General features: G+C 45.9%; 1 protein-coding gene across 2 annotated transcripts in view; it reads right to left on the bottom strand.

Annotated features, from left to right (window-relative positions):
* Positions 1-23,598, bottom strand: part of SYN3 (synapsin III) — a 465,237-nt gene that overhangs the window by 59,514 nt on the left and 382,125 nt on the right. For both annotated transcript variants that reach the window (XM_078449497.2, XM_060656504.3), the window contains exon 7: positions 11,402-11,464. In XM_078449497.2, coding sequence (XP_078305623.1) covers positions 11,402-11,464 — 63 coding nt within the window. The remainder of the gene's footprint in view (positions 1-11,401; positions 11,465-23,598) is intronic.

Consider the following 23,598-nt stretch of genomic DNA (forward strand, 5'->3'; position numbering starts at 1 on the left):
ACTCATTCTGGTGACTGCCAGTGGGCATCTGAGTTTGCATCCTCTGGGTATACAGAGCTGCACTGACCACTGAGCATCTTGTTAAAATGCTGCATCTGATTCAGCAGGTCTGAGGACAGGCCTGTGTTCTGTTTTTAAGGGGCTCCCAAGTGATGCTGAAGCTGCCAGTCCTTCCAGAGAGTCCACTGTGAGTAGCTGGGCTGTTGAGGAGCTCACGCCTGACTTCAGGGCTACACTCACTTGGTCCATCAGCCAGAGCATCTGGACAGGTGCTCTCGCTTCTGCTCCCTTGTCCCTTAGGGTGGCAGGAACCCCTCGGCCCTTTTCCTCAGTTGCCAGCAGCCTCTGCTCTTGACTCCACTGATTCCTCTAACGACAACCATTTCCTACAAGTATCACGACATGAAAAGGCATGAAGAGCATTCACAGTCCCACCACACTGCCTCCTTAGTAGCATCTTCTGGCCTTGATCCTGGAATATGGGGTGTTGGTGTGAAGGTTTCTTGGAACTGGAGGCCAGGAGTTGAGGTAAGAGAATACGGTCTGCCAAGCTGTCAGAGACTGCTGAAAATTGTGTTTAAGATGCCTGCTCATTCTGCCCCAAACACACACACACACACACACACACGCACGCACACACACACAAGGTGCACACTCCAAAATGTACTAAGCTCACTGTTTACACCCTTCGCTTGCTTTCCCTTACAAACAGCCCTGCTGTTGCCACCTGTCAGCAGCAATGCCAGCTCCCCTAAACGGACCTACTTCCAAGAAGGCAGAGGTGTGGCTGGTTTCACCTCCAGGAAGCTGGGTGGGAGACTGCCCTGTGCCACAGCTTCAGGGAGGCAGGCAGCCTCCGCTTGCCTCAAGACATTGCTTGTCTTGCCTGTGATAGTAAGAATAGGTTGCACCTGCACATTTTGGCTGAGGGAGGCCTCAGTGGATGCGTAGGCTGTTCTCCCAGTGGAACTGTCTGGAGGCAGTGTCCTCTTGGCCTGGGTGCCAGGAACAGTGGAAAGAATATGCAGCCTTCGCAGCATGCTGGGTGCAACCTTGTGCAAACAATTTTGCCTCCTTGATCTCTGCTTGTCTCATCTGAAAAATGGGTATCATGGTAGCATTATCCACCTCAAAGGACTGCTGGAGCCTGAACAGGCCTCCATTGTGGATGTATTTTATAAATTGTATGTGACCGTCTGATGCTGGGGGAAAAGTAAGGAGCAAGTAATCAGACTGTGGTAAATTATACAGAGCATTCCCCACCTCAACAGGCCTCCTCTTTCTGAGGGGCTCCTCAGGTGATGACTTCTCTGATCTTTGTTACATACAATATCAAGATGGGTCAATGGACAATGGTCAATGGACCAGGAAAACAGAGAAGAGAAAAAAAAGAAATCTTACTGCTTCTCAATGTTTGCCAGTCCAAAAATATTCTGCTTTTTCATGGAGGAGTTGTGTGGTGAGTGCATACGAGAGCAGATAATTGATTCTTACCAGATGAATCTGTTCCTGGGCCTTTGTCCCTCTTGACAAAATGGGTCTTGTAGGTGGTAGGGGTGCACGCTGTCTTTAAAACACAGTCCTGGTAATAGTAATAGTTTTCTTTTTCTCCTTCTCATTGTCTTGCATCAGTGTCCTTGGTCTTGGCTTTGGGCCTGGGGTGAGATCAGTCCACCAGACAAGAGCAGTTCATATGAAAAGGTCAGTGCTGGTCTCCAAGGTACTGACATGTTTTTTGGGTGGAGCCCTGTGAAATTCTTTATAAATCAACTCTCCAATTAAGTTGGCGGGTCGCCTTATCAAAGGGAAGAGATGATTCCACCAGCGTGTTCCCAACTGTCCCAGGCAGCCTGGAGGAAAGGGCTGAAGGGCCTGCTGACCTTGATTCGAATCCTGCTTTCACCACTTAACAGTGACCTTGGGCAAAACAACTCTTGGAAACTCTGCAAAGCTGGGATCAGAAATACTTCTCAGGGTGCCTCTGGGGACCAGAGGAGATGTTAAAGGCACATAACTTGGCTCAGGGGCACTTGGAATTGTTAATACCCCCTCTCTCGTCCTTGTCCATCCTCACGCCTAGTCAGTTGCGAGTGATCCCAGAGAAATCGCATAATCTGATCAAGGTCACAATGCTGGCAAATGGCAGAGTCAAGATGAGAACCCAAGGGAGTTCAAGTTCAAAGCCCATACTCTCCCTTGCATACCTTCCCATCTCATGTTTACATGAGGCTTCTTACTTTTTAATGCTTTTACTCACTAGCTCTTCCAAGTGATGGGGTGAGGAAAATCAGGACTATTTCACATATTTGACACACAGCACTCATGTGTTTCAACGACTTGCCCAGGTGGATGCTGCTGGCCTCAGAAATGTGGGCTGACTGGAGGACCCAGGCCAACCAAGAGCAATTCAGGGATGTGGGACTTGGCAGGGGAAATGCCACCAGTAGAGATCTAAGCCTTAAGCCCTCATGAGAAAAATGAGTTGATAACCCTGGTGACTTTGCCTTCAACATGACAAACGTCAGGGTAGACAGAGTCATAAAATGGATGTTTTAGTTTGCTTCTGTTTGTGCTCAGAATCTTGGCATTTTGGCATCCAAAAGAAGAAAGAGACTTTAGGACTCTACAGAATATATATGTATGTGTGTGTGATACACACATGTATGTACAAATACTACATGCACACACACACACACGGGCACGCAGAGTTGAACCTCATTATTTGTGGTAGTTATGTTCTACAACATTGCAGCAAATACTGATTTAGTGAATACTGAACCTTCGCTCCTAGGGGACATACAGGGTTCCTGAAAGCCTCTGGTCACAAGCCTTTTCATCAACTGATCAATACATAGCCTTGTTTTATGTGTGTTTCTGTTTAAAACCATCTTATTTAACATATATTGTTGATTTATTAACACTGAGCTAGTAGCCAACAGCATTATAACTCATGCCTGAACAAAACTTACCTAACACGTACTTTTTCTTTTCCCCCAATAAGAAACATCACAGCTTTCTTGAACTTAGGACTTCTTGCACTAGACAGCACTTCAGCCCTACACTTGTGTGTGTGTGTGTGTGTGTGGGGGGGGGTGTATTTTAAACAATGAAATCACTACGAAAAAGTGTAAGAATGTGTAAGTGTGGCTCCAAATAGATGGAGAAGAGGACATTTGTATACAGTACCAGAACTGAAATAAGGCAGAGTGTTGCCTTGTTTGAGCTCATTATTTGCTGCTCTGCACATGTCTGTGAATGACCATGAAAGTGCCATGATAACTGATTTTGGGATTACAAATAAATTTCAGTGAGTGGGTGAATTTGTACACATGGAATGCATGAATAATGAGAATGGCGGTATATATTGTGCTTGTCGAGAGGACAACCTCATGCCAGAGGCTGTGAGAAGGAGCTCAGTGCTTGAGATTTTTATTCAGGTGTAAAAGGACTGACAGACCCTCTGCTAAGGGCCCATTTTGCTCAAGAGAAGCAGAGAATAAATGAAGCCAGTGGCTGTCTCAAGGGAGTGGCAGGGTAGGTAAGAGAGGATATGGGGGAGGTGGGAGTTGACAGGGAGGGCAGTGGAGTGGGTGAGGGTCCCCCCCTGTCCCCCTTCATAGTCGGGCAGGGACCTTGAACACTCCTTCCCTGGAACACCTTGCTGGCTGGCTCCCTTCCCCTGCTCACACCCACTTTGGCTTCTCCTGAGCTCTCTGGCAGTCTCCCAGGTGCTGGGGAACCTTCTGGTTTCTTAACTGTTCCCCTGGGTTCCATTTGTCCATTTGCTCATTTTCTAGCCTCCTTCTCCAGACAGTGTTATTGGCCCACTACTCCTACTTGAAAAGTGGATGGTACTGGGGGAAGCTTACTGAGTGAGTCAGCCCAAGAGATGATACCAGAGTCCTGGTTGTTCAGAGCTGCAGACAGTAGCAGCCGTATCCAAGAGGGGTGTGCAAGCCGCCTGACTGCTGGGAGCCTCAAGTTTAGGAGCTGCCACCTCGATCCTCCAGACCAGATAGATGCAGGGACACCTCAACCCTGTCACTCCCCACTCCAGAATTAGAAGGACAGCAAACTCTGTATACACTGGGGCAAGTGTTAGAATATCTGGGCTTATTAGCCTATGACCTTGTCAATGTCCTTCACCTCTGTGAACTCAGGTGCTAGAACCAGACTGGGGTTGTACCCCAACTCCACCACTTACTTCCCATGCCTCAGTTTCCTCATCTGTAAAGTGGGGATACCAACTGTACCTACCTCATAGGGTAGTTTTAAAGACTACAGTCAATAAGTGAATATATAAGAAGCACTTAGAACAGTGCCTGCACAGAGTAAACTCTATAAAGCATTAGCTTTTATCATTATTATGGTTATTAGGTTACTGTTGTTATTACTGTTCTTATCTCTAAAGATAAGGAACAGGCTCAAAGAATCTCAAAGGTCTTTCTTTCCCCTTCCTGTTCTGTTCTTGGGGATGCTCTCTCACTGTGTGGCCTTGGGCAAGATGCTTCTCCTCTTTGGGGCCCCACATTCGTATCTTCTGGATGAGGTGTCAGGACTCAAGCCATGGGAGTCTGTGACTTTATGAAATGAGGGTAAGGCAAGTCCCAGGGTGGAGTTAGCGTGTCAGTTTGGCCTCTCCAGGGGATGTTGCCGAGATAAGCAGTTAAGTAATCAGAATAACAGTTTATATTTGTAGTGGGTTTTAAAAGTTCCTATCCACTGAGTGTTTATCAGGCACCCTTCCAAGGCTTGATTGGTTTATTTTATCCTCATTATAACTCCAGGAGGGCGATATTGTCCCCATACTGGAGATGGGAAAATTGAGGTACAGAGATATTGAACACATCCCCAAGGACACACAGTTAGGAAACAGTAAATCTCGACCCAAACCCAAAACCCTGATTCCAGATTCTATAAACTTTACCCCCACATTATACTGGCAGTTGGCCTTGAAGTTGACTTCTAATCCTCTGACAGTAACCACCGATTCTCATCATTGGAAGGTATGTAGGAATCATCTCAAGGTGCTTTAACCTTTGGAAGGGTGAGAAGCTGAAAGAAACTATGGACCCCTTCCCACCCAGAAAGTTCGTACCATATCTGCACACAAACATATACACAGATCTGACTCAATTTCAGGGGTTTCAAACATCTCACATGATGTTTAAATTCTCTTGGAACCTCCCAGTAAGTATTCATCCTTGCTCCGACTCTGCATTGATGGGAATCTCTTACCTAAAGGACCGTCCATTTCATTAATGTTCACAAAGCTGCGTCATTGACACAATTGACATTTGTTTGTTTCCTCCTAACTTTGATCCCGGTTTCGAATTGGTCCCATCCATCTTCCCATGACAATTCTCCACATTTCTGAAGATGCTGGTGACAGGCTAGATGCCCCTTGCCTTCACCGCTGAGTTCATTTCCCCCCAGGACACACTCATTCCTCAGCGGCTCTCTCAAACATCCAGAATGGAGGTACAGCCCAGAACCCAATACAATCTTCTGGCCATGGACTGACCAGGGCAGTGCAGGACTCTCCCTTTGTTCTGGGTATCAGGTCTCCATTAATAGGTCCTAAGAGTGGATTACAATTTTTAAACCTTACTTTACTTTGAAATACACCACAGGGGCGCCTGGGTAGCTCAGTCGGTTAAGCAGCTGACTTCGGCTCAGGTCACGATCTCGCGGTCCGTGAGTTCGAGCCCCGCATCGGGCTCTGTGCTGACAGCTCAGAGCCTGGAGCCTGTTTCAGATTCTGTGTCTCCCTCTCTCTCTGCCCCTCCCCTGTTCATGCTCTGTCTCTCTCTGTCTCAAAAATAAATAAACGTTAAAAAAAAATTTAAAAAAAAGAAATACACCACTATTTATATATATAGAACTGTATATATATTTATATACATATAATATATGTATATAAATATATTTATATATTTTATATTTATATTATATAAATATACATTTATAATATATTATAATATATATAATATATATTATTTATATAATTATATAATATATAATATATATTTATAATTAAATATAAATATATATTTATAATATATGTATATAAATATATATATATATTTATATATACAGAACTGCATAGTACAAAAGCAACAGTTCAACGAGCTATCACAAAGCACACATCCACATAACCATCACTCAAGTCAAGGCCCTGAACTTTGCCCACTCTTGCCTCATCCCCAATACCACTCATTCGTCCTCCACAAAGGTAACTTCTACTCTTTTATGGTAATAATTTTCTTAAAAAATTTAAAATCTAAATATGTGCCCCTTTTAACACTACAGTTTGGTTTCCCTGGTTTTTGAATTTTATATAAATGGAAGGATGTAAATAGGCATTCTTTTGTATCTGACTTATTTCACTCAGTGAAATAAGCATGTGAGATGTATGCGTGCTGTTATATATAGTTGTAGTTCATTCATTCTCATTGCTGGTAGCTTTCTATTTGTCTTGAATATACTTTAATTTATTTATCTAATCTATTATGAATGGATGATGGGCTGTGCCCGGGTTTTGGCAATTATGAACAAGCTGTTGTAAACACTGGTGTATACATGCATGCATTTAAGCTGGCTATCCTTAAAAGAAGAACTTTTATGTAACTTCTCAGTGAGTGATATCAACCCGTACTCCAAAGCAGTTGTACAGATTCACCCTTTCAGTAGCTGTGTGTGTATGCTCCAATTCTCCAATGTCCTTGCCAACACTTAGCATTATTAATCTTTTTAACTTTAGCTATTCTGGTGGTCATTCAATGGCATCTTACTGCGGTTTTAGTTTGCATTTCCCTAATGACTAATGAGGGTGAGCCTGTTTTCATCTATTTATTGTCCATTTATGGATTAGAGGCTTTGGCAACTCGGCAACTCCTTACTGATCTGACTCATACCGAAATTACAGCCAAATGAAATAGAGTCCCTGACAGATGATGCTGGTTACTCTTATCTCCTTTATTGACTTCATTTGGATTTTGGGTCCCCAGAGCAGGTCTGAACATTCTTTTTTTTTTTTTTTTAATTTTTAATGTTTAAGTAATCTCTATCATGGGGCTCGAACTCATGATCCCGAGATGAAGAGTTATATGCTTTACTGACTGAACCAGCCAGACACCCCTAAACATTCTTAATACTCATGACAGCTACAATTTATTGAGTCCCACTGTGTTCCAAGGCACTGAGCTGTGTGCTTGACATGCATAACGTCTCCTAATCCTCACAACCAGTTTATAAGGTTGCTACTGTTATTATCTTCATTATACATATGAAGAAACTAAGGTGGGGGAGGCTAAGTAACCTACCTAAGGTCTCATAACAAGGTGTGTAACCTAGATTCACATCGATACCCTTAGCCACTATAACACGTGGCCTCCCAAACATGGAAACGTTTGGCTACGTTAAAAAATAACTTAAAAAAATGCTGAAAAACTGAATAATAAAACGGGCATGGAACTGTCAAATGGAGAAGAATAATTGCAAAGTATGAGAAAGATTAAGGTACTGAGTAAGTAAAGAGTTCTTACAAATTAACAAAAGGACACAATACAAAAAACGGTCAAAGGTTTTCTGGGGTCAAGTACGTCTGGGAAATTCAGCACGCCTTTCATGTTCTTTTACCACAACAATGTATATAAGCAAATTTATGACTCTTAAGTTCCACACTAAAAATCTACTTTAACACAGCATTTTCCAAGCCTATTTGACCAAAATAGGCTTTAACATCTGAATAATTATAATTCTTTGGAACAGACTTTGAAGCATGTTGAACTCTGTGATAACCACTGCTTCCTCTGGTTTCTGGACTGGTAAAGCTTTCAACAAAGGAAATGAAATTAGTTTTGTCCAGGGTTTCTCAACCTTGACACTATTGACATTTTGGGTTGTGTAATTCTTTGTTGTGGGCTTGTCTTAGGCGTTGTGGGATGTTCAGCAGCATCCTTGGTCTCTACTCAGTAGATGCCAGATGACAGTAGTACCACCCCCCCACCCCCACCCCCGCTCCCAGTTGTGACAACCAAAAGTGCCCCTTGGGAGCCAGGATTCCCCTCCCCCATAAGAACCACTGGTCTGGCCTGATTTCTAAAGAACTCAGGGTGCTCCCCATGATTACCTCCTACCTGAGCGCTCCCCAGACTGCATAGCATTTCACTACCTGTTGATTTCTGTGCCTTGTGACAGCCTCTATTCTTTGTAAGAGAGTACCAGTCCATCTCTTGTCTTGTTTGTTAGAACTCCCTTTACCTCCGTGCACAGCAAACCACGTACAGTTCCCCAGGTAGGGGACTTCTTTCCACCTTTCCATCCTCTAGGTGGAATTAAGCTCTCTTCTTCAATCTCCATACTCACTGCACACCCTTCTATCAGACTCGCAACACACATTTTACCTATTGAGGTGCCTGTCTTCCCAGTTCCTTGACAGCAGAAACTAGGTCCTGTCCATCTTCTGACTCTCAGCACTGAGGAGGTGCTAATCAATATATATGATCAAAGGAGAAAAATATAATTGAAGATGGGTCAGTGGGGACCTAGGTGGATTTCCAACAACACTGAGTCCATTGGTAACCTCTTTACCAGTTTCCTCTTAGGAATGTTCTCCTTGCTGGTCTCCAGGAAGACAATCTTCTCCCTTGAGAGAAGTCAAACTACCACAGAAGGTACCAATTTTGTGTTTCTCCCTCTCAGACATGAATATGACATCATCTGCTCAGTCGGCATGTCCAGGCCTTTCCCGATAGTTTTCTCATTCCAAACTGAAGGAGAAAAGCCCTTTTCCCTTAATGTCAGCACTTCTGCAAACCCTGGTTTATTCTAGCCGGTGGCACTTTTTATCCTTGGATATGTATGCATCTTCCTTTCCATGTTTTGGGAATCCCTTTGGGCCTGAGTTTCTCAGAGCACCCCTTCCCCCAAGCATTGAATCAGTGTCTTTAAGTATTTCCTGTCTGGGATTATTTGAAGTCTCGGAAAAAAATGTAATTCTTGGGAAGTCTCTAACTCTACCAGAATTGTCCAAGATGGTGGCAGTGGGCAGAAAGAAAGGGACGGGTTTGAGAAACTTTAACAATGGCAAATGACAAGACTTGACAACCGTCTGGAAATGGAGGAGGGAGATGACTCCAAGATTTCTGTTCTGAGACAACAGAGGGGCTGGCAATTCCTGCTGCAGAGACGGCCCCAGGAGGAAGAGGAGGAGGAGGAGGAAGAAGGGAAAGACCAGGACAGGGAGCACACTGCCGGGACAGTTAGAGCCTGAGGTTTCCATAGGAGACAAGGTGGGGATGGAGTGGAGGGAACTGGATATAAGAGCTTGGGCTCTGGCTGGGAAATGGGACGGAGGGCTGTTGGCATGCAGGTGGCTGCAGAAGCTGAGAGAGCAGACGAGCGCTCAGATCACGTGTGCTGCGGGCACAGACACATTAAAGATGGTGCAGCAAGAAAACGACATGAAGGAGACTGTGAGGGGTAGTTGGAGACAGAGGGGCATGGGTCAGAGGCCACTGGAGAAGGAGTTTTGGGACAGAAGGGGTGGCCAGCAGCTTTAAGTGATACAGGGAGGTCAGCTCCTATATGGACAGAACAGTGCCCGCTGACTCAGCAGCAGAGGGTCACTGAGCACTATGGTGAGGGCAGTCTCAGTGGAGTGGAGGGGCTCTAGCCAGTGGCAGGGGTGCAGAAGGGATCGGGAGGAGGGCAGGTGTCTAAAGAGGGAGTCACTCATCTATCCACTTGCCCAAAAAGCTGAGGGGCCACTGGGCACCAGGGGCCATGTTGGGCCCTGGGAGATGGTAGTGGACACATAGGCAATATCCCTGTGCTCATGGTGTGTATTTTCAGGAAGATGTAGTATTTTATTTTATTTTATTTAAAAATATGTAAAAAATTGTTTTTTACATTTTATTAATTTTTGAGAGAGAGAGAGAGAGACAGAGCACAAGTAGGGGAGGGGCAGAGAGAGAGGGAGACACAGAATCCGAAGCAGGCTCCAGGCTCCGAGCTGTCAGCACAGAGCCCGACGCGGGGCCCAAACCCACGAACTGTGAGATCATGACCGAAGTCAGTTGCTTAACCGACTGAGCCACCCAGGCGCCCTGGAAGATGTAGTATTTTAGAAGGAGGACTCATTTTAAGGATGGTTGTTAGGATCATTGCCATTTGACAGAGAAAGGCCAAGAGAGGTCAGATGGCAACTGGTACAAGTTCACACCAATGTCTGAGCCGTGGGTCAGGCCCTGACCCATGTGGCCCTTCGCACTCTTTGCTGCCTGAAGGAGGTGGACTTTAGGTGGGAACAGATGGCACAGAAGACATAATAGGGTGGAAAAGAATAAAGGTACCAGGTGCAGGATTATTGATGGCTGGGCCGGGCCCACCCAGATCAAGATTTGTATTTATTTGAGCCAGAGTCTTGAGAGGTGGCCTGTGGTAGCCCCCACACTTCCCCACATTCCCACCCCTCTTATTTAGGAGAACATCTCCCTTTCCTGTGGGAACCCTCAGGAAAGAGGGTTCAAGTGGGGCTGGAAACATCTCCGCATGCACTTGTTAGGCTCAGGAACCCAGGGAAAGCTGACCAGTGTCCCTCCATGGGATTTATACAGAGACGCTGGAAAGAGACAAGGTCCTTTTTCCTCTGGGACAGTGAGCTTGGGGACCAGGGTAGGCCACCCACAGCCACCTTCACTACCTGAAGTAAACACTAGGCAGAGATAAAAGGGTCAAGAAATACAGGAGACTGAGCTCTGATGGTATCCTTTGGGCTCCTGGATCCAGCTCTGCCTGAACCTATCAAGAACTATCCCAGACTTCCTGGTGGCTTGAACCAATGAATTATCCTTTGCCTCTTGATTTTGAGTTTCTATACTTACAGCTGAAAGAATCTGACCAATATAGTTTGTCATGCTATGTCAGCTGTGACTGTCCAATATATGATTTACTGTTGCAGAAGCTAAGTGATTCCAGGGGTTTCCTCCACGGAGCCATACATATTCGCCTCCTTCTAGGTACTAGCCCTGTAAGTGGCAGGGAGATGACTAAGACATGAGCTTAGAGAGCAGCCGTGGAGATGATGACGGAACAAAGGCATCATCGTCTATAATATGCTTCACATCCATTTCCCCAAATGCACCATCACAGGAAACAATTAAGCTGGCAAATCCAGGTAGGGTTCAGCAGGTACAGGCCGAGCTGGAGAGAGGCTCCAAGCTCAGAGGAAGGTGGGGTGGGGAGGAGGGGGTGCCTCCTGCATCCTGGGCTCCTCTAACACTGTTCTGGGTGGCTGAGCTAAGGTGGGGCTGGAGGGGGACAGAGGAAGAGGGGAACAAGTAGTCTGGGGAGGCTGTGTGAGTATTAGTGTGAGCATAAGAGCTGCTTCTCGTACCTTTCCCATTCCGGCGTGGGCGTGTCCCAGCTTGACCACCACGGGGAAGTGTGGGGCTGTGAGCTGTAAGAGACCAGAGGAAATCGCTCATTAGCATCCCAAAGCATTGCCACCAAGACTCTGGGCACCACCTGTTCCGGAGAAAGATTCAGTCATCCGCTATTACCAGGAATCCCCACAAGAATGCTCTGACAGATGGTCATTCTGCTGCCGCTCAAACACCCTACATACCAGCGAACTGGGCTTCCAAAGGAAGCTCTGAGTATTTAAAGCCAGCCTGCCTGGGGCACCCACCATTCTGGAGAGACGGTAGGAAGCTTTCAGATTCTGGCTTTACCACTTGTGCAACCACAGACAAGCTCTGCAAGGATCTGTGGCTCAGTTTCCTCATCTGTAAAATGGGGATGATGAGTATCCATCCCATAGGGTTACTGTGAGAATCAAACAAGCTATTACACGGAAATCTTGACATTGTAAGTACTCAGCGAATGAAAGCTTCATTACTCCATCACAGTTCTGCCTTACGTTATCCTTGAAAAAAACCTTCAAGTATCTGGACACTCATTCCCTCCCCCAGTCCCTATCCAGGCCACCCTAGGGGGTGTCTTAATCATAGTGGTCATGCCCACATGGGCACACACATTTACTGGCCGCACAGTGCTGGGCGCTGTTCTGAGTGACTGTCCTGTATCATCTCCTTTAGAGAGCCGCATTACTTGTCTAGTTGGCTCCCTATAGAATCCTCAGTTCCAAGAACACTGCCTGACCCAGGGAAGGTGCCCAGTCTTCTCAGCAAGACCTATTAGAGGCATACATGCTTCTCCTTGTGACACAGAGGAAGACAGGGCACTCCAAACATTAGGTGCTCACCTATCCATACCTGTGGTCACTCTACTGGGAAGTGAGGGCACTAGGTTCAAACCCAGGCTAGGCATCTCCTCCTTCATTCTGTTCCTATGTTGCTTGAGATGTGTTTGTCTGGTGTTGGGAAGTCTGTTTGGAGGTATTTGAGGGCAAAGGTCATCCCTTTTAGTTACTTAGTAATAATATCACTCCCCCTACTTGGATCAACCCAGCCAGGGGTGATCATGTTACTCTCTGTGCTGTCTGTTCTGGTGCTGGTCATTCTGTCCTGGCTTGTCTCCTGACAGTGCTGTCCATCCTGACCCTCTGGGTGCCTTGAGAGGAGGAACCTGGCTCTTCTCTCTTGGTGCCCAGAGTCTAGTCTGACCTGGAGGTGAGGCTGTAGGTGCCATGGAAGGGTCTGCTGTGGGTCCCAGAGCCATTCGATGGGCCTTGTCTTATTTTACCCATGCAGGGGCTCCATCAGGCAAGCAGGGGAGGTATGTTTTTAAATCACCATTTCACAGGTAGAACACTGAGACTCAAGGTAGGTGCTGGGAAAGGGTGGAATTAGGACCTGAACTTGGGCCTGTCAGACCTCTAAGCCTGATGTGAACTGTTTCCCCTAAGATCTGGCTCAGGACTTCCTGCAGTAGATGTTGAATAAAAAAATTTCCCTCCTAATTTCGGCTACCATTGATCATATCTTGGTGCCTAGAAAGAACAAATTCATGTTTTTTTTTTTTTAAAGAGCAATATTTGATTTTGAGTCCAAAAGCAATATGTACTCACTATAAAAAGTTTGGAAAATATAATAAAGTGTTATGTTGTTATTACACAGAAGATAATAAAAATCACCCTCAGACGTGTATTATCTGCTGATCTTCTTTTTTATAAATCCATATTTTTTTTTCATTTGCTCTACATTGTGAGTATAGTGAATACCCAATTTCGCTTCCTGTTCCTTCCACTTACTGTTCTGTGATAACCATCTTCCCCGTGGTGATTACTTGATAGTTTAATAGTTACTATAAAACATTTCACAGATGAAAAAAGACTTAGGGAGCAATACCATGGACACCCCCTCACTTAGGAAATAAACCACTGCCCACACAGATGAAGCCCCTGATATGCCTTCTTATCACACTCCCTCCCTCCCGCCCAGAGGTTATAATCATTATACAAATTCTATGTTTATCACTGCCTTGCATTTACTCATATTTTAATTACTACATATGATTCTCAAACAACACACACTCCACAATTTTAAACCTTATATGTAAGTGGCATCAAAAGAATCTATTCTTGACAACCCTTTTCGCACATTATGTTTGTGAGATTCACGTGTGCCCATCTATCTAGTGTGGATTTTTATTGCTATTTTATGAACACATTACCATTTGTTCACTTCCTGCTGATGAACGTTTAGGCGATTTCTATTTTTCCAATGATAAATAATAATAGTATAAACATTTGTTTTTTATTGTTTATTTATTTTTGAGAGAGAGAGAGAGAGAAAGCAGAGAGAGAGGGAGAGAGAGAGAGAATCCCAAGCAGGCTCCGTGCTGTCAGCACAAAGCCCGATGCGGGGCTTGAACCCACGAACTGTGAGATTATGACCTGAGCCGAAACCAAGAGTCAGAAGCTTAACCGACTGAATCACCTATGTGCCCCTCGACTAGTACAAACATTCTTGAACTCGATCCCCTCTGCACCTGCAGGGGAGTCTCTCTGGGGCAGGGGTAACAGGACTGGAATTGCTGGGGCCGGGCAATGCTCCTCTCGTTTTTGCCAAATATTGCCAAATTTGGTCGCCAAAGTGGCTGTACTGACTATGCTCTCACAGGCAGGGAAAGAGCTCCCAACACTTGAGGTTGGAAAGACCTGCATTTTACCAACCCGAGGGATGTGAAGTAAAATGAATCGATGCATTTTCACCAAGTGACTTTTGTTCCCCAGTAGAGCTGTCACACCCAGCCATCCACTCACAGACCCTGGAGACCTCCAGCAGTCCAAGAACTGCCCAGGTCACTACTGGGGCTTCATCTCCATGTCATTGTAAGGTGGAGTGGGAGGTGAGGGGGAACGGGTGTGCTCTGTCTCCCCCTCCTCCTCTCCTGGCCTGATTATCTCCCCACACACTGACGGGTACTGGAAAGAATGTGGATGTTGCAGTTAAACTTACTCTCTCATCTGCGGCTAGATATTTAACCTCTTCAGAACTTAGCTCTCTGATCTGCAAAGTGGGAATGATGATGCCTAACTCATGTGGCTGTGTGGGGGGAAGAAGAAATGAAATGAGGGGTGTAAAACTGCTTAGCGCCAAGGGGAGGTTCGAACTCAAAGTGTAGAGTAGGACTGAGCAGAGGAAGGAGCTAACACCTGCTCTGTGGGGTAAGGAGATGAAGGAAGGCTTGATGGAAGAGGAAGGAGAGCTAGAGGCTGCTGCTTGGTAGTATGTGATAGCTTGGCAGAGGGGGAAATGAAATCCAACAAAGGAAAATCGGGGGGGCTATGCCAGAGGGAATAATCAGAGGTAATTAAAGGCTGTGGCACTTTTAATCTGGAAGAACCTAGCAATCATCTTGTATACCCCCATGTGGCCATGTGGTGGTAGGTAGAATTTCTAGGAATTCTCCCCGAGATGTCCCCCTCTAACCTCTGGAGGCTGATGAGATCATCAAATGAAGTCTTACAACGATTGTTTTACATCATATGGCACACATGACCCTAAAGTATAGAGATTATCTGGGAGGACCTAATCAGATCACATGAGCCCTTAAGAGCGGAGAACCATCGCAGGCCGGTGGAAGAAGAGGGAGGCAGACAGATTCAAAGCATGAGAAAGTCTCAGCACACTATTCCTGCTTTGAGATGGAGGTGGTCACTTGAGAAGGAATGTGGGCAGCCTGCTGGAGCTGAAGGTGGCCCCTGGCTGATAGGCAGCCAGGAAGTGGGGACCAGAGGCACACTGTGGCAAAGAAATGGATTCTGCCCTAACAGGAATGAGCTCAGAAGGGAATCTTGAGCTCCTGAAGAAAATGCAGGATGCTGGCACTTTGATTTTGGCTTTATGAGACCCTAAGCAGAGAACCTTGACATGCCATCCCAGACTTCTGATCTACAGATCTGTGAGGTAATAAAGAGGTGTTCTTTTCAGGTGCTTGATTTGTTAGTGTGGCAATAGGAAACTAACACATGTGTGTGTCCTCCCAGAAACTGAAGCCCAAAGAGTATAAAGTGATTGTTTTCATGCCATACAACAGAACAAGAAGTCAAGGCCATGAGTTTTGGCTCTCAGTCAAGCACCCTCTCTATCAAGGCACACTTCTCTGGGGACCACGTGCATATCTAGAGTGCAATAAATTCTTTCTCTTAATTATAACGACCGATAAAATAATATCAAATCAAATCAATTCATGAATTGAGTGAGGACGAAGTGGTGACACTATGCGTTATGCTGTGCAGGACACAAGATTGAGACAAGATCTCTTGTTTTAGAGGGTGGGCTGTGCAATGAACGAGCAGAACAGGGTGGCATGGTGGGCAAGTCTGGAGTGGGTGGAGTCATGAGCAAGTCTCCGTAAGAGAGGAAGGTTCTCTGGGTGCCTGGATGGCTCAGTGGGCTAAGCATTGGACTCTTAACTCCAGCTCAGGTCATGATTTCCCTGTTTGTGGGTTTGAGGCCCCTGCACTGACAGCATGGAGCCTGCTTGGGATTCTGTCTCTCTGTGTCTCTGCCCCTCCCCTGCTCACACTGTCTCTCAAAATAAATAAAAATAAAAATTAAAAATAAATAAAGTGATGCTTTAAAAAGTTGAAATAATAGCCTTCAAATGACCATAGAAATTCAAGATGAGGATGGTCCACAACCTCATCATCTAACCAAATCAATGTTTGTATTGGTCCGTATTCCTTTATAAAGCTCATTTAGAATTCCAATTAAAAAATGGGATATTCTTGAATTTAAATAAATTAAAAAAACAAAAAATGGGATATTCTGCAATCATCTTAGAGATAGAATTTTGCATCTGTCTTCTCTAAGTTTTTTCCTACTTTGCCATAATCTTTTTTATTTTTCTCATATCCCTCCCCCACTCCCCAGCCCAGGTAACTGATCTCACCTGCCTGGTGTATCTAATGTGTTCTCCTGCCCACTGCTTGTCATGCTCAGGTTTGTAAACACGTATGGACATACATGGTTGAGGCTGATGTTTGTTTTTTCAAAAATGGCTCTCCTCGCTGAATATCGCGCCATGCACACTCCCTCTCCCAGGATGGCAGGTACACCCCTAACCCAATGGTTTGAAGCTTCACAATATTCTACAGGACACAGTGCCACAATCAGCCGCTTTCCTGTTAGTAGACATTTGTGTAACATTCTCTCTCCGTGTGTCTGCTTCTGTCTCTGTGTCTCTGCTACTGCAGGCAAGACCACCAAATATCTTTGTACAGGTGTCCTTACAAACCAGTGTCTTCATTCCTAGAGGCCAGGCCAAGAACTTTTCACGGGGGACAATCAGCAGAATACGGAGACATTCTGATAGGTTTCTCCAGTGGTTTCCAAGAGCTCAGGAAATGAAGGTGGTGCCATGGTATTGCACCCTGGGTGAGACTGCCCACCATATAATCTCCCAGGCTAATGACGACTGCATGTATGGAGTGTCTTGTAACAACAAGGGATGGTGCTGGGCACTTTATGTATGGCAGCATCTTTCCCTCCCCACGAGACAGAGAAGAGATGAGAGGCAAGCCATTTGTCCAGGGTCAGACAGGTAAGGACTGGTGGGGCTTCTCCACCGCCTCCCATGTTCCCTCCCCTTTCCATCTTTCCCTTCCCAAGCTGTTCGAATGGGCTTCAGAGGCCATTCCCATTTCCACTCATCTGCAACATGCCAGCCCCTCCCCTGAACACAGACAGGTCACAGAGGACAAAAAACATCTTGTCGGCTATTTTCTCTCTTCCCTTCCCAACAATAGCTTTATTTAGTCCCCTTGGGGATGGGAGGCCGCACCAGCCTCTCACAGGCTCCTTGTCCCGCTCACATGCCCCGGGTGCTCCAGAGTTCAGCACTGTCCAATGGCGTGAGAGGCCCGACATCCTGTTAGAAGGGGCAGATCAATTTTTGAAACCACAGATCCCCACCCTGATAAGGGCCCTATTCAAAAGTCTCCCAAGAAGCCAGAATAAGTGGGGGTGGCCTAGGGCTCATGCTGGCTGTTCTCTTGGGGGGTTGGAGTCAGGGCAGAGTGAGTCCAGATCAGCGCTGTATCAACCTCACTTTCAAGCCACGGGGTTGGAGAGCTGGGGCCTGAGTGGTCTGGTTCAGCCTCCCCCTGAAGGAGGAAATCCCCTCTATATTCATGATGCTCTGGAGATTTCAATGCGTTCAGTGTCTGTTCCTGGTTAAGAGTGGAGACAACGAGTCCTGGAAGAGTCCGGGGGAGGAAATCAAGGGCTAAAGAAGTCTGGGAAGATTTCAGTGAGGAGATGGACCTCCATCCCACGCCTGCAAGGCTCTGCCTGATCTAGCTCTTGCTTACTTCTTCTGTTTCATCTTGTGTTTCTCCCTCCTCCCCACCTCAACCCCTGCCTACCAGTTATGCACCACCCCACGGGCCTTTCAGTTCTTTACTGAATGGGCCACACTCCCTCCAACCACAGGGCCTTTACACATGCTGATCTCCGTCTCTAAAAGACTCTACCTAATGATCAATGAAATAATATTAATTCTTATCAATTCAGTGGGCACTAATTGAGTAAGAACTATGAGGCTGGCACTGTGTTTTGTGCTGTGAAGGACACACATAAGATTAAGACAAGTCCAATCATACTTGGGGTCTCAATTGAAATTCTCTGTCCCCAGAGTGTTCCCCTGGACACTGGTCTAGAGTAGGTGCTTCCTGTTGTCTTTTCTATCACACCCTAAACTTTCCCTTCATAGTGCTAGGCAGCAACTGTGATTATATGTTTATTTCCTTTGTGTCCCTCTCTCTGCTCCCCTGTAGGTGCTCTGACGAAACAAGGTGCTTAGCTTGTTTTGTTTACCACCGTATCTCCAGGCTCCACACAAGGACTGGCATATAGTAGGTGCTGGGTATGCAGTATATTGTCGGATGGGTGTTAGACAAAGCCTCCCACGACAGGGAGAGATGTCATGTGCAGAAGGGCTGAGTCAGAAAGATTTTGGGCACAAGTTGCTGATGAAGTTGGTTTGAGCAGAGCCTTGTTGGGAAAGCAGTGGGAAAGAGGGTGGAAATATGGGGAGTGGCAAGGTTGGGGGTCCTTACACCAGAGGGAGGAGGTTGGGATGCATTCTGAGGGCACTGGGCAGCCATTGAGGGTTTGTGTGCAGAGGGTAGACATATACCCGTTTAGGAAGACTCTTCTGGAGGCTATGGTAACAGCAGCTCCCACTTTTGCAGCACTTAGAATGTAGCCAGCATGGTGCTAAGTACTTTACATATATCACCTCATTTAAGTATCTTGACGCTTCTTTGAGATAGCTCCTATTTTTAGCCCCATTTTACATACCAGGAAATGAAGGCCAAAAGAAGTGAAGTTTCTTGACTAGGATTACTCAACAAGAAAGCAGGTGAGCTAGGATTTGGTCAGAACCCATCACCCTGCTTCCACATGGTGCTGCTTCTGGATAATCATTCTATGCACCATCGAGCGCTTGCTTCCCATGTGCCCAGAACTGTGTCCGCTCATTTGATTTGACCGGGTGGGTGGGCAGGGGCCAGCAGCCTGCTACTGCAGTAAGCAAAGCAGTACAGAGCATGCAGGGATAGCATGAGCTTTGGCACCAGAGGACCCTAGAGTTCATATCTAGCTCCAGCACCTACGGTTGTGAGACTTTGGGCAAGTCACTGACCACTCTGTGACTCAGTCTGCTCATCCGCCAAACCGGAAGATCCTCGAGGAACTGACATTATAACAGATGTCAGTCATTAAACAGTCGCTGCCAGTGAAGAGGCTTACACTGAGTTAGGAGATGTCCAAGCTGGAACATAGGACAGCAAACCACACAAGCTCCTATTCCCTTCACATCTGGGACCTTGGGGGGGGGTCCTTGGGCAGGGGGATGTCAAAGGCTGATCGATAGGACTCAGTCAGTCCTCGGATACAGGAAGGGGAGAAAACAGGGGAGGGAAGCCTGATGCCCAGGTTGTGAGTAGGGGGCATGATGAAGACTTTGACAGAAATGGGGTTTGTTTTGGGCATTAAAAAAAAAAAGATTCATTCAAGTGAGAGAGTAGCAATATCCCAACAGCTGCTTGATAATCTTAACCTTGGTATGTAGTATCTGATGGAATCTCCTCGGAGTTTAAGCACTGCACACAAAGACACTCCTGTCTGGAGAGAGGAGAATGGATAAGATGACCTTTGACAGTCCTTTCCAATTTTATAATGTTGTGACAAACCCATAAATTACCACCCAGATGACTGAAACAAGCGGGGACAACAGCTTACAGGGCTCTGAGGATTCTGGTCCCTGTCTTCTTCCCCATCCCCATCTCACCCATGTTCCCCTATCAGCCTCTCTGTCCCAGCCTTGCTGGATTTCTTTCTGACCCTGATACTGGCTTTGCTCCTTCCAGCCACAGGGTCTTTGCACATGCTGTTCTCATTGCCTGGAACACTGTCGCTGCTCCTCCGAGCCATGCTTCAGATCTCATCTCTAATGTCACTTACCCAAAAAGTTGGCTCCCACCTCCCTGCTTCAGTCATGGCCTGCTCATGTCTTTCTCTTTCTTAGCACTTCTGCCATTTTAAACTTATCTGTGTAATTGTTGGACAAATGTGTAACTCCTTCACTGGACTATAAGCTCCATAAGGAGCTGTGGGTCTGTGTCTGTTGTTGCTTATCATTGAACCCTCAGGCCTCTCCTGAATTATAAACCTGCTTCCTGAACCCAGCCCTGGGATGGTCTCACAGGCATCTCCAACTCAACATTTCCAAGCAACCTCATAAACTTCCCCTCCAAAATACCCTCTTCTCCTGACCTCAGTCAGTGGCCCCACCACCCACTCAGGTGCCCCGCCTGCCTTCTTCATTCTCACAACTGCCCTAGACCCAGGTCTGGCACACAGGAGGGGCCCTGGAAATGTTTGCTGAGCGAGGCCTGTGGTTTCACTGCCCTTGCTTAACGCTCTCTGCCCTTGGAATCCCACCTCTGAACCCTCTGCATCATGTCCTCCTACAGTTACTGTGTCTTGGAAAAATACTGGTGGCATATTTAGAAGAATTTAACTAAACCTGCCCTACCAAAATACAAACATTCCTTTCTCTTACATTTCCTGTTTCCCTGAGAAACGGAATCGTCAAAAATAAACGAAGCGATAGGATGGCAATATTTGTCCGCAGATAGGCTTTTCTTGTTCTTGCCCCTGTGATGTTTATGGCGCAGAACAGGCTCCGGCCGCCAGCCTGTCTCCCGTGAGGATTCTCCTGGGCGCTGCTCACCGCTCAGACAGTGTCCCCAGGGAGACTCTGGGATGGTCTGAATGGCTCAAAGTGTCTAAGACCACTCTGAATCCCATGGACACATGCTGCCACAGCAGCTCCAACCCCCTGGCCTCTCTGTGTAATTTTCTTCCATTCGAGGCTGTTCCAGGTTCCATTTCTAGGTGGGACCGTTACAAGTCTGACGATCCTGAATATTGTTCCACTTCTTAGTCACTTCAGAAAATAGCTAAATATCGTATTTGCACAGCTCTAGCACCTGCATTTCTTTGTTTCAGTTCATGCTCACAATGCAATGTCTTAAGATTAAAGACAAACCTAAAGTTTTGGCTAAAGGTACACTGCTGGCACCCAGAATACCTTTGCTTATACCTCCCTATAAGCAAAGGGAGGTACTCTTTTCTTCGGTTCAGGGAAGCTGTATTTGGGGAATGCCATACACAGCGTAAGGAAGAAGAGCGAACTCAGGCTTTGAAGCCAGACAGACTAGGGTTTAAATACTGTTGGTGTCACTTCCTCCAGGTGCACCCTCGAGCAAGTTTCCTAGCCCCTCGGGTCTTGGCTGCTTTGTCTGTAAATGGGAAGAGGCACACCAGCAATTAAATAATTGTGAAGATTTGAGTTTGTATGTCAAATACATGCTACCTATAACTGGATCCCAGCCAGAAATTCTCCAGGGATCATTTGAACTAGCATTCATTTAAAATCAATTGAAGAAAACAATCCCTAATTACCACTGGATGCAATTATGAAGTTTTTTTTAAAATTTTTCATTTCTGTACTATTTATTGTAAAAAAAATTGCCTTGAAATTACTTACAAATTATCATGAAATTGATTAATGGGTCACTCTGATATTCCTTATATAAAGAATGACTCTAGGGGCGCCTGGGTGGCGCAGTCGGTTAAGCGTCCGACTTCAGCCAGGTCACGATCTCACGGTCCGTGAGTTCGAGCCCCGCGTCAGGCTCTGGGCTGATGGCTCAGAGCCTGGAGCCTGTTTCCGATTCTGTGTCTCCCTCTCTCTGTCCCTCCCCCGTTCATGCTCTGTCTCTCTCTGTCCCACAAATAAATAAAAAAACGTTGAAAAAAAAAAAGAATGACTCTATATACTTATTTTCTTGTGCGGAAATAAATTCAACCTCTCATGATTGCATGCTGCCTGTTTTTTATCCTATAAATCTTACGTAGTTTTCTGTTTAATACAGTGAGATCTGCGGGCACATGGGCGGCTCAGTCGGTTAAGCATCTGACTTCGGCTCAGGTCATGGTCTCATGGTTCGTGGGTTTGAGCCCCGTGTCAGGCTCTGGACTGACAGTTCAGAGCCTGGAGCCTGTTTTAGATTCTGTGTCTCCCTCTCTCTCTGCCCCTCTGCCCCTCCCCTGCTTGTGCTCTGTCTCTCTCTCAAAAACAAACAAACAAACAAACAAACAAACAAACAAACCAACAAACCAAACAAACAAACAGTGAGATCTGACCCATCATAGCTGCAGTGATAGTGCCTGGCTTTTTTTTTTTTTTTCCTTAATAACAGCTTTATTGAGGTACAATTTACAGACCATAAAATTCACATTTTATAGTATACAATTCAGTGTAGGATATTCACAGAGCTGTGCAACCATTATCACTATTATCTAATTCCAGAACATTCTTGTCACTCAAAAAGAAACCCCATGCCCATTAGCAGTCACTCCCCAGGCATTCTTCCCTTTAGTCCCTGGCAGCCAATGCTTTGTGTCTATAGATTTGCATGTTCTGGAAATGTCATATGAATGGAATCATTCAGTATGTGACCTTTTGTGACTGGCTTCTTTCACTTAGCATCATAGTTTTCAGGTTCATCCATCAGGTGTCAGTGCCTGATTTTTATTTATTTATTTTTATTTTTTGAGAGAGAGAGGGAGAGAGAGAGGGAGAGAGAGAGAGAGAGAGAGCGCGAGCAGGGGAGGGGCAGAGATTGAGGGAGAGAGAATCCGAAGCAGGCTTCACGCTCAGTGCCGAGCCCCATGTGGGACTCGATCTCATGACCGTGAGATCATGACCTGAACGGAAATCGAGAGTCAGATGCTTAACCGACTGAGCCACCCAGGTGCCCCCATACATCTTGGAATGGCCTGGATGTGTATTTCCAGGGACTGCAAACCACGAGGGCAAATGAATGTCTTAGCAAGTTTCAATGAACAAGGATAATACTTTGGATCAGAACGAATTATCCAGCTGGGCATCTCATGAATTTATAATTATTTGCAAGGGAAGAGGATTTTTTACTGGCAAGCCAAGAGTAGCTTGCAGGCATCTGCCTCCTGGGTGGATCAAACCTTGTCTGCTTCACCCCCACTCTTTCTTCAGCCCTTGCAAGCACAGGGCCTGAGCCAGATCATTGGAGACAGCAAGACCTCAGCTTGTAGAACATTTTTACTGACTTTATTGTCCCACAAACAAGTTGATAAAGACAAGGGCTGAGATAGAGGAATGTTTGGGAGTCAAAGAAAAAAGTTTCAAGAAATGCCGGTATTGGGTATCCTTGAGCAGAATAAGAGAGATTAACCCTGGTTCTCCTTCCCCTTTACCAGACCGTTATCGCTTCCCTTCTGAAAATGACCTTCTTTTTCCAAATGCTCATGACTAACTTTGAAGCCATTCAGAGAGGAAGCCTTGACGTGTGGATTTTATAATCCTGTCAACAAAGCTAAAACTGTGATTGCCCTTATATGTTTATTTTCATGTTTATTTGTTGAGCTCCATGAGGGCAAGGCCAGGATTCATTTTGTTCATTGTTGGCCCAGCACACAGCAGGTATCCGGCATCTGTTGATAGAATTCACTGCACGAATGTAGAAACAGAGTGCTGAGAGCTGTGTCAATGAAAGGCGCTATCAGTGTG

This window comes from Panthera onca, chromosome B4 (genome assembly GCF_046562875.1).
Source record: "Panthera onca isolate mPanOnc1 chromosome B4, mPanOnc1 haplotype 2, whole genome shotgun sequence".
NCBI lineage: Eukaryota > Metazoa > Chordata > Mammalia > Carnivora > Felidae > Panthera > Panthera onca.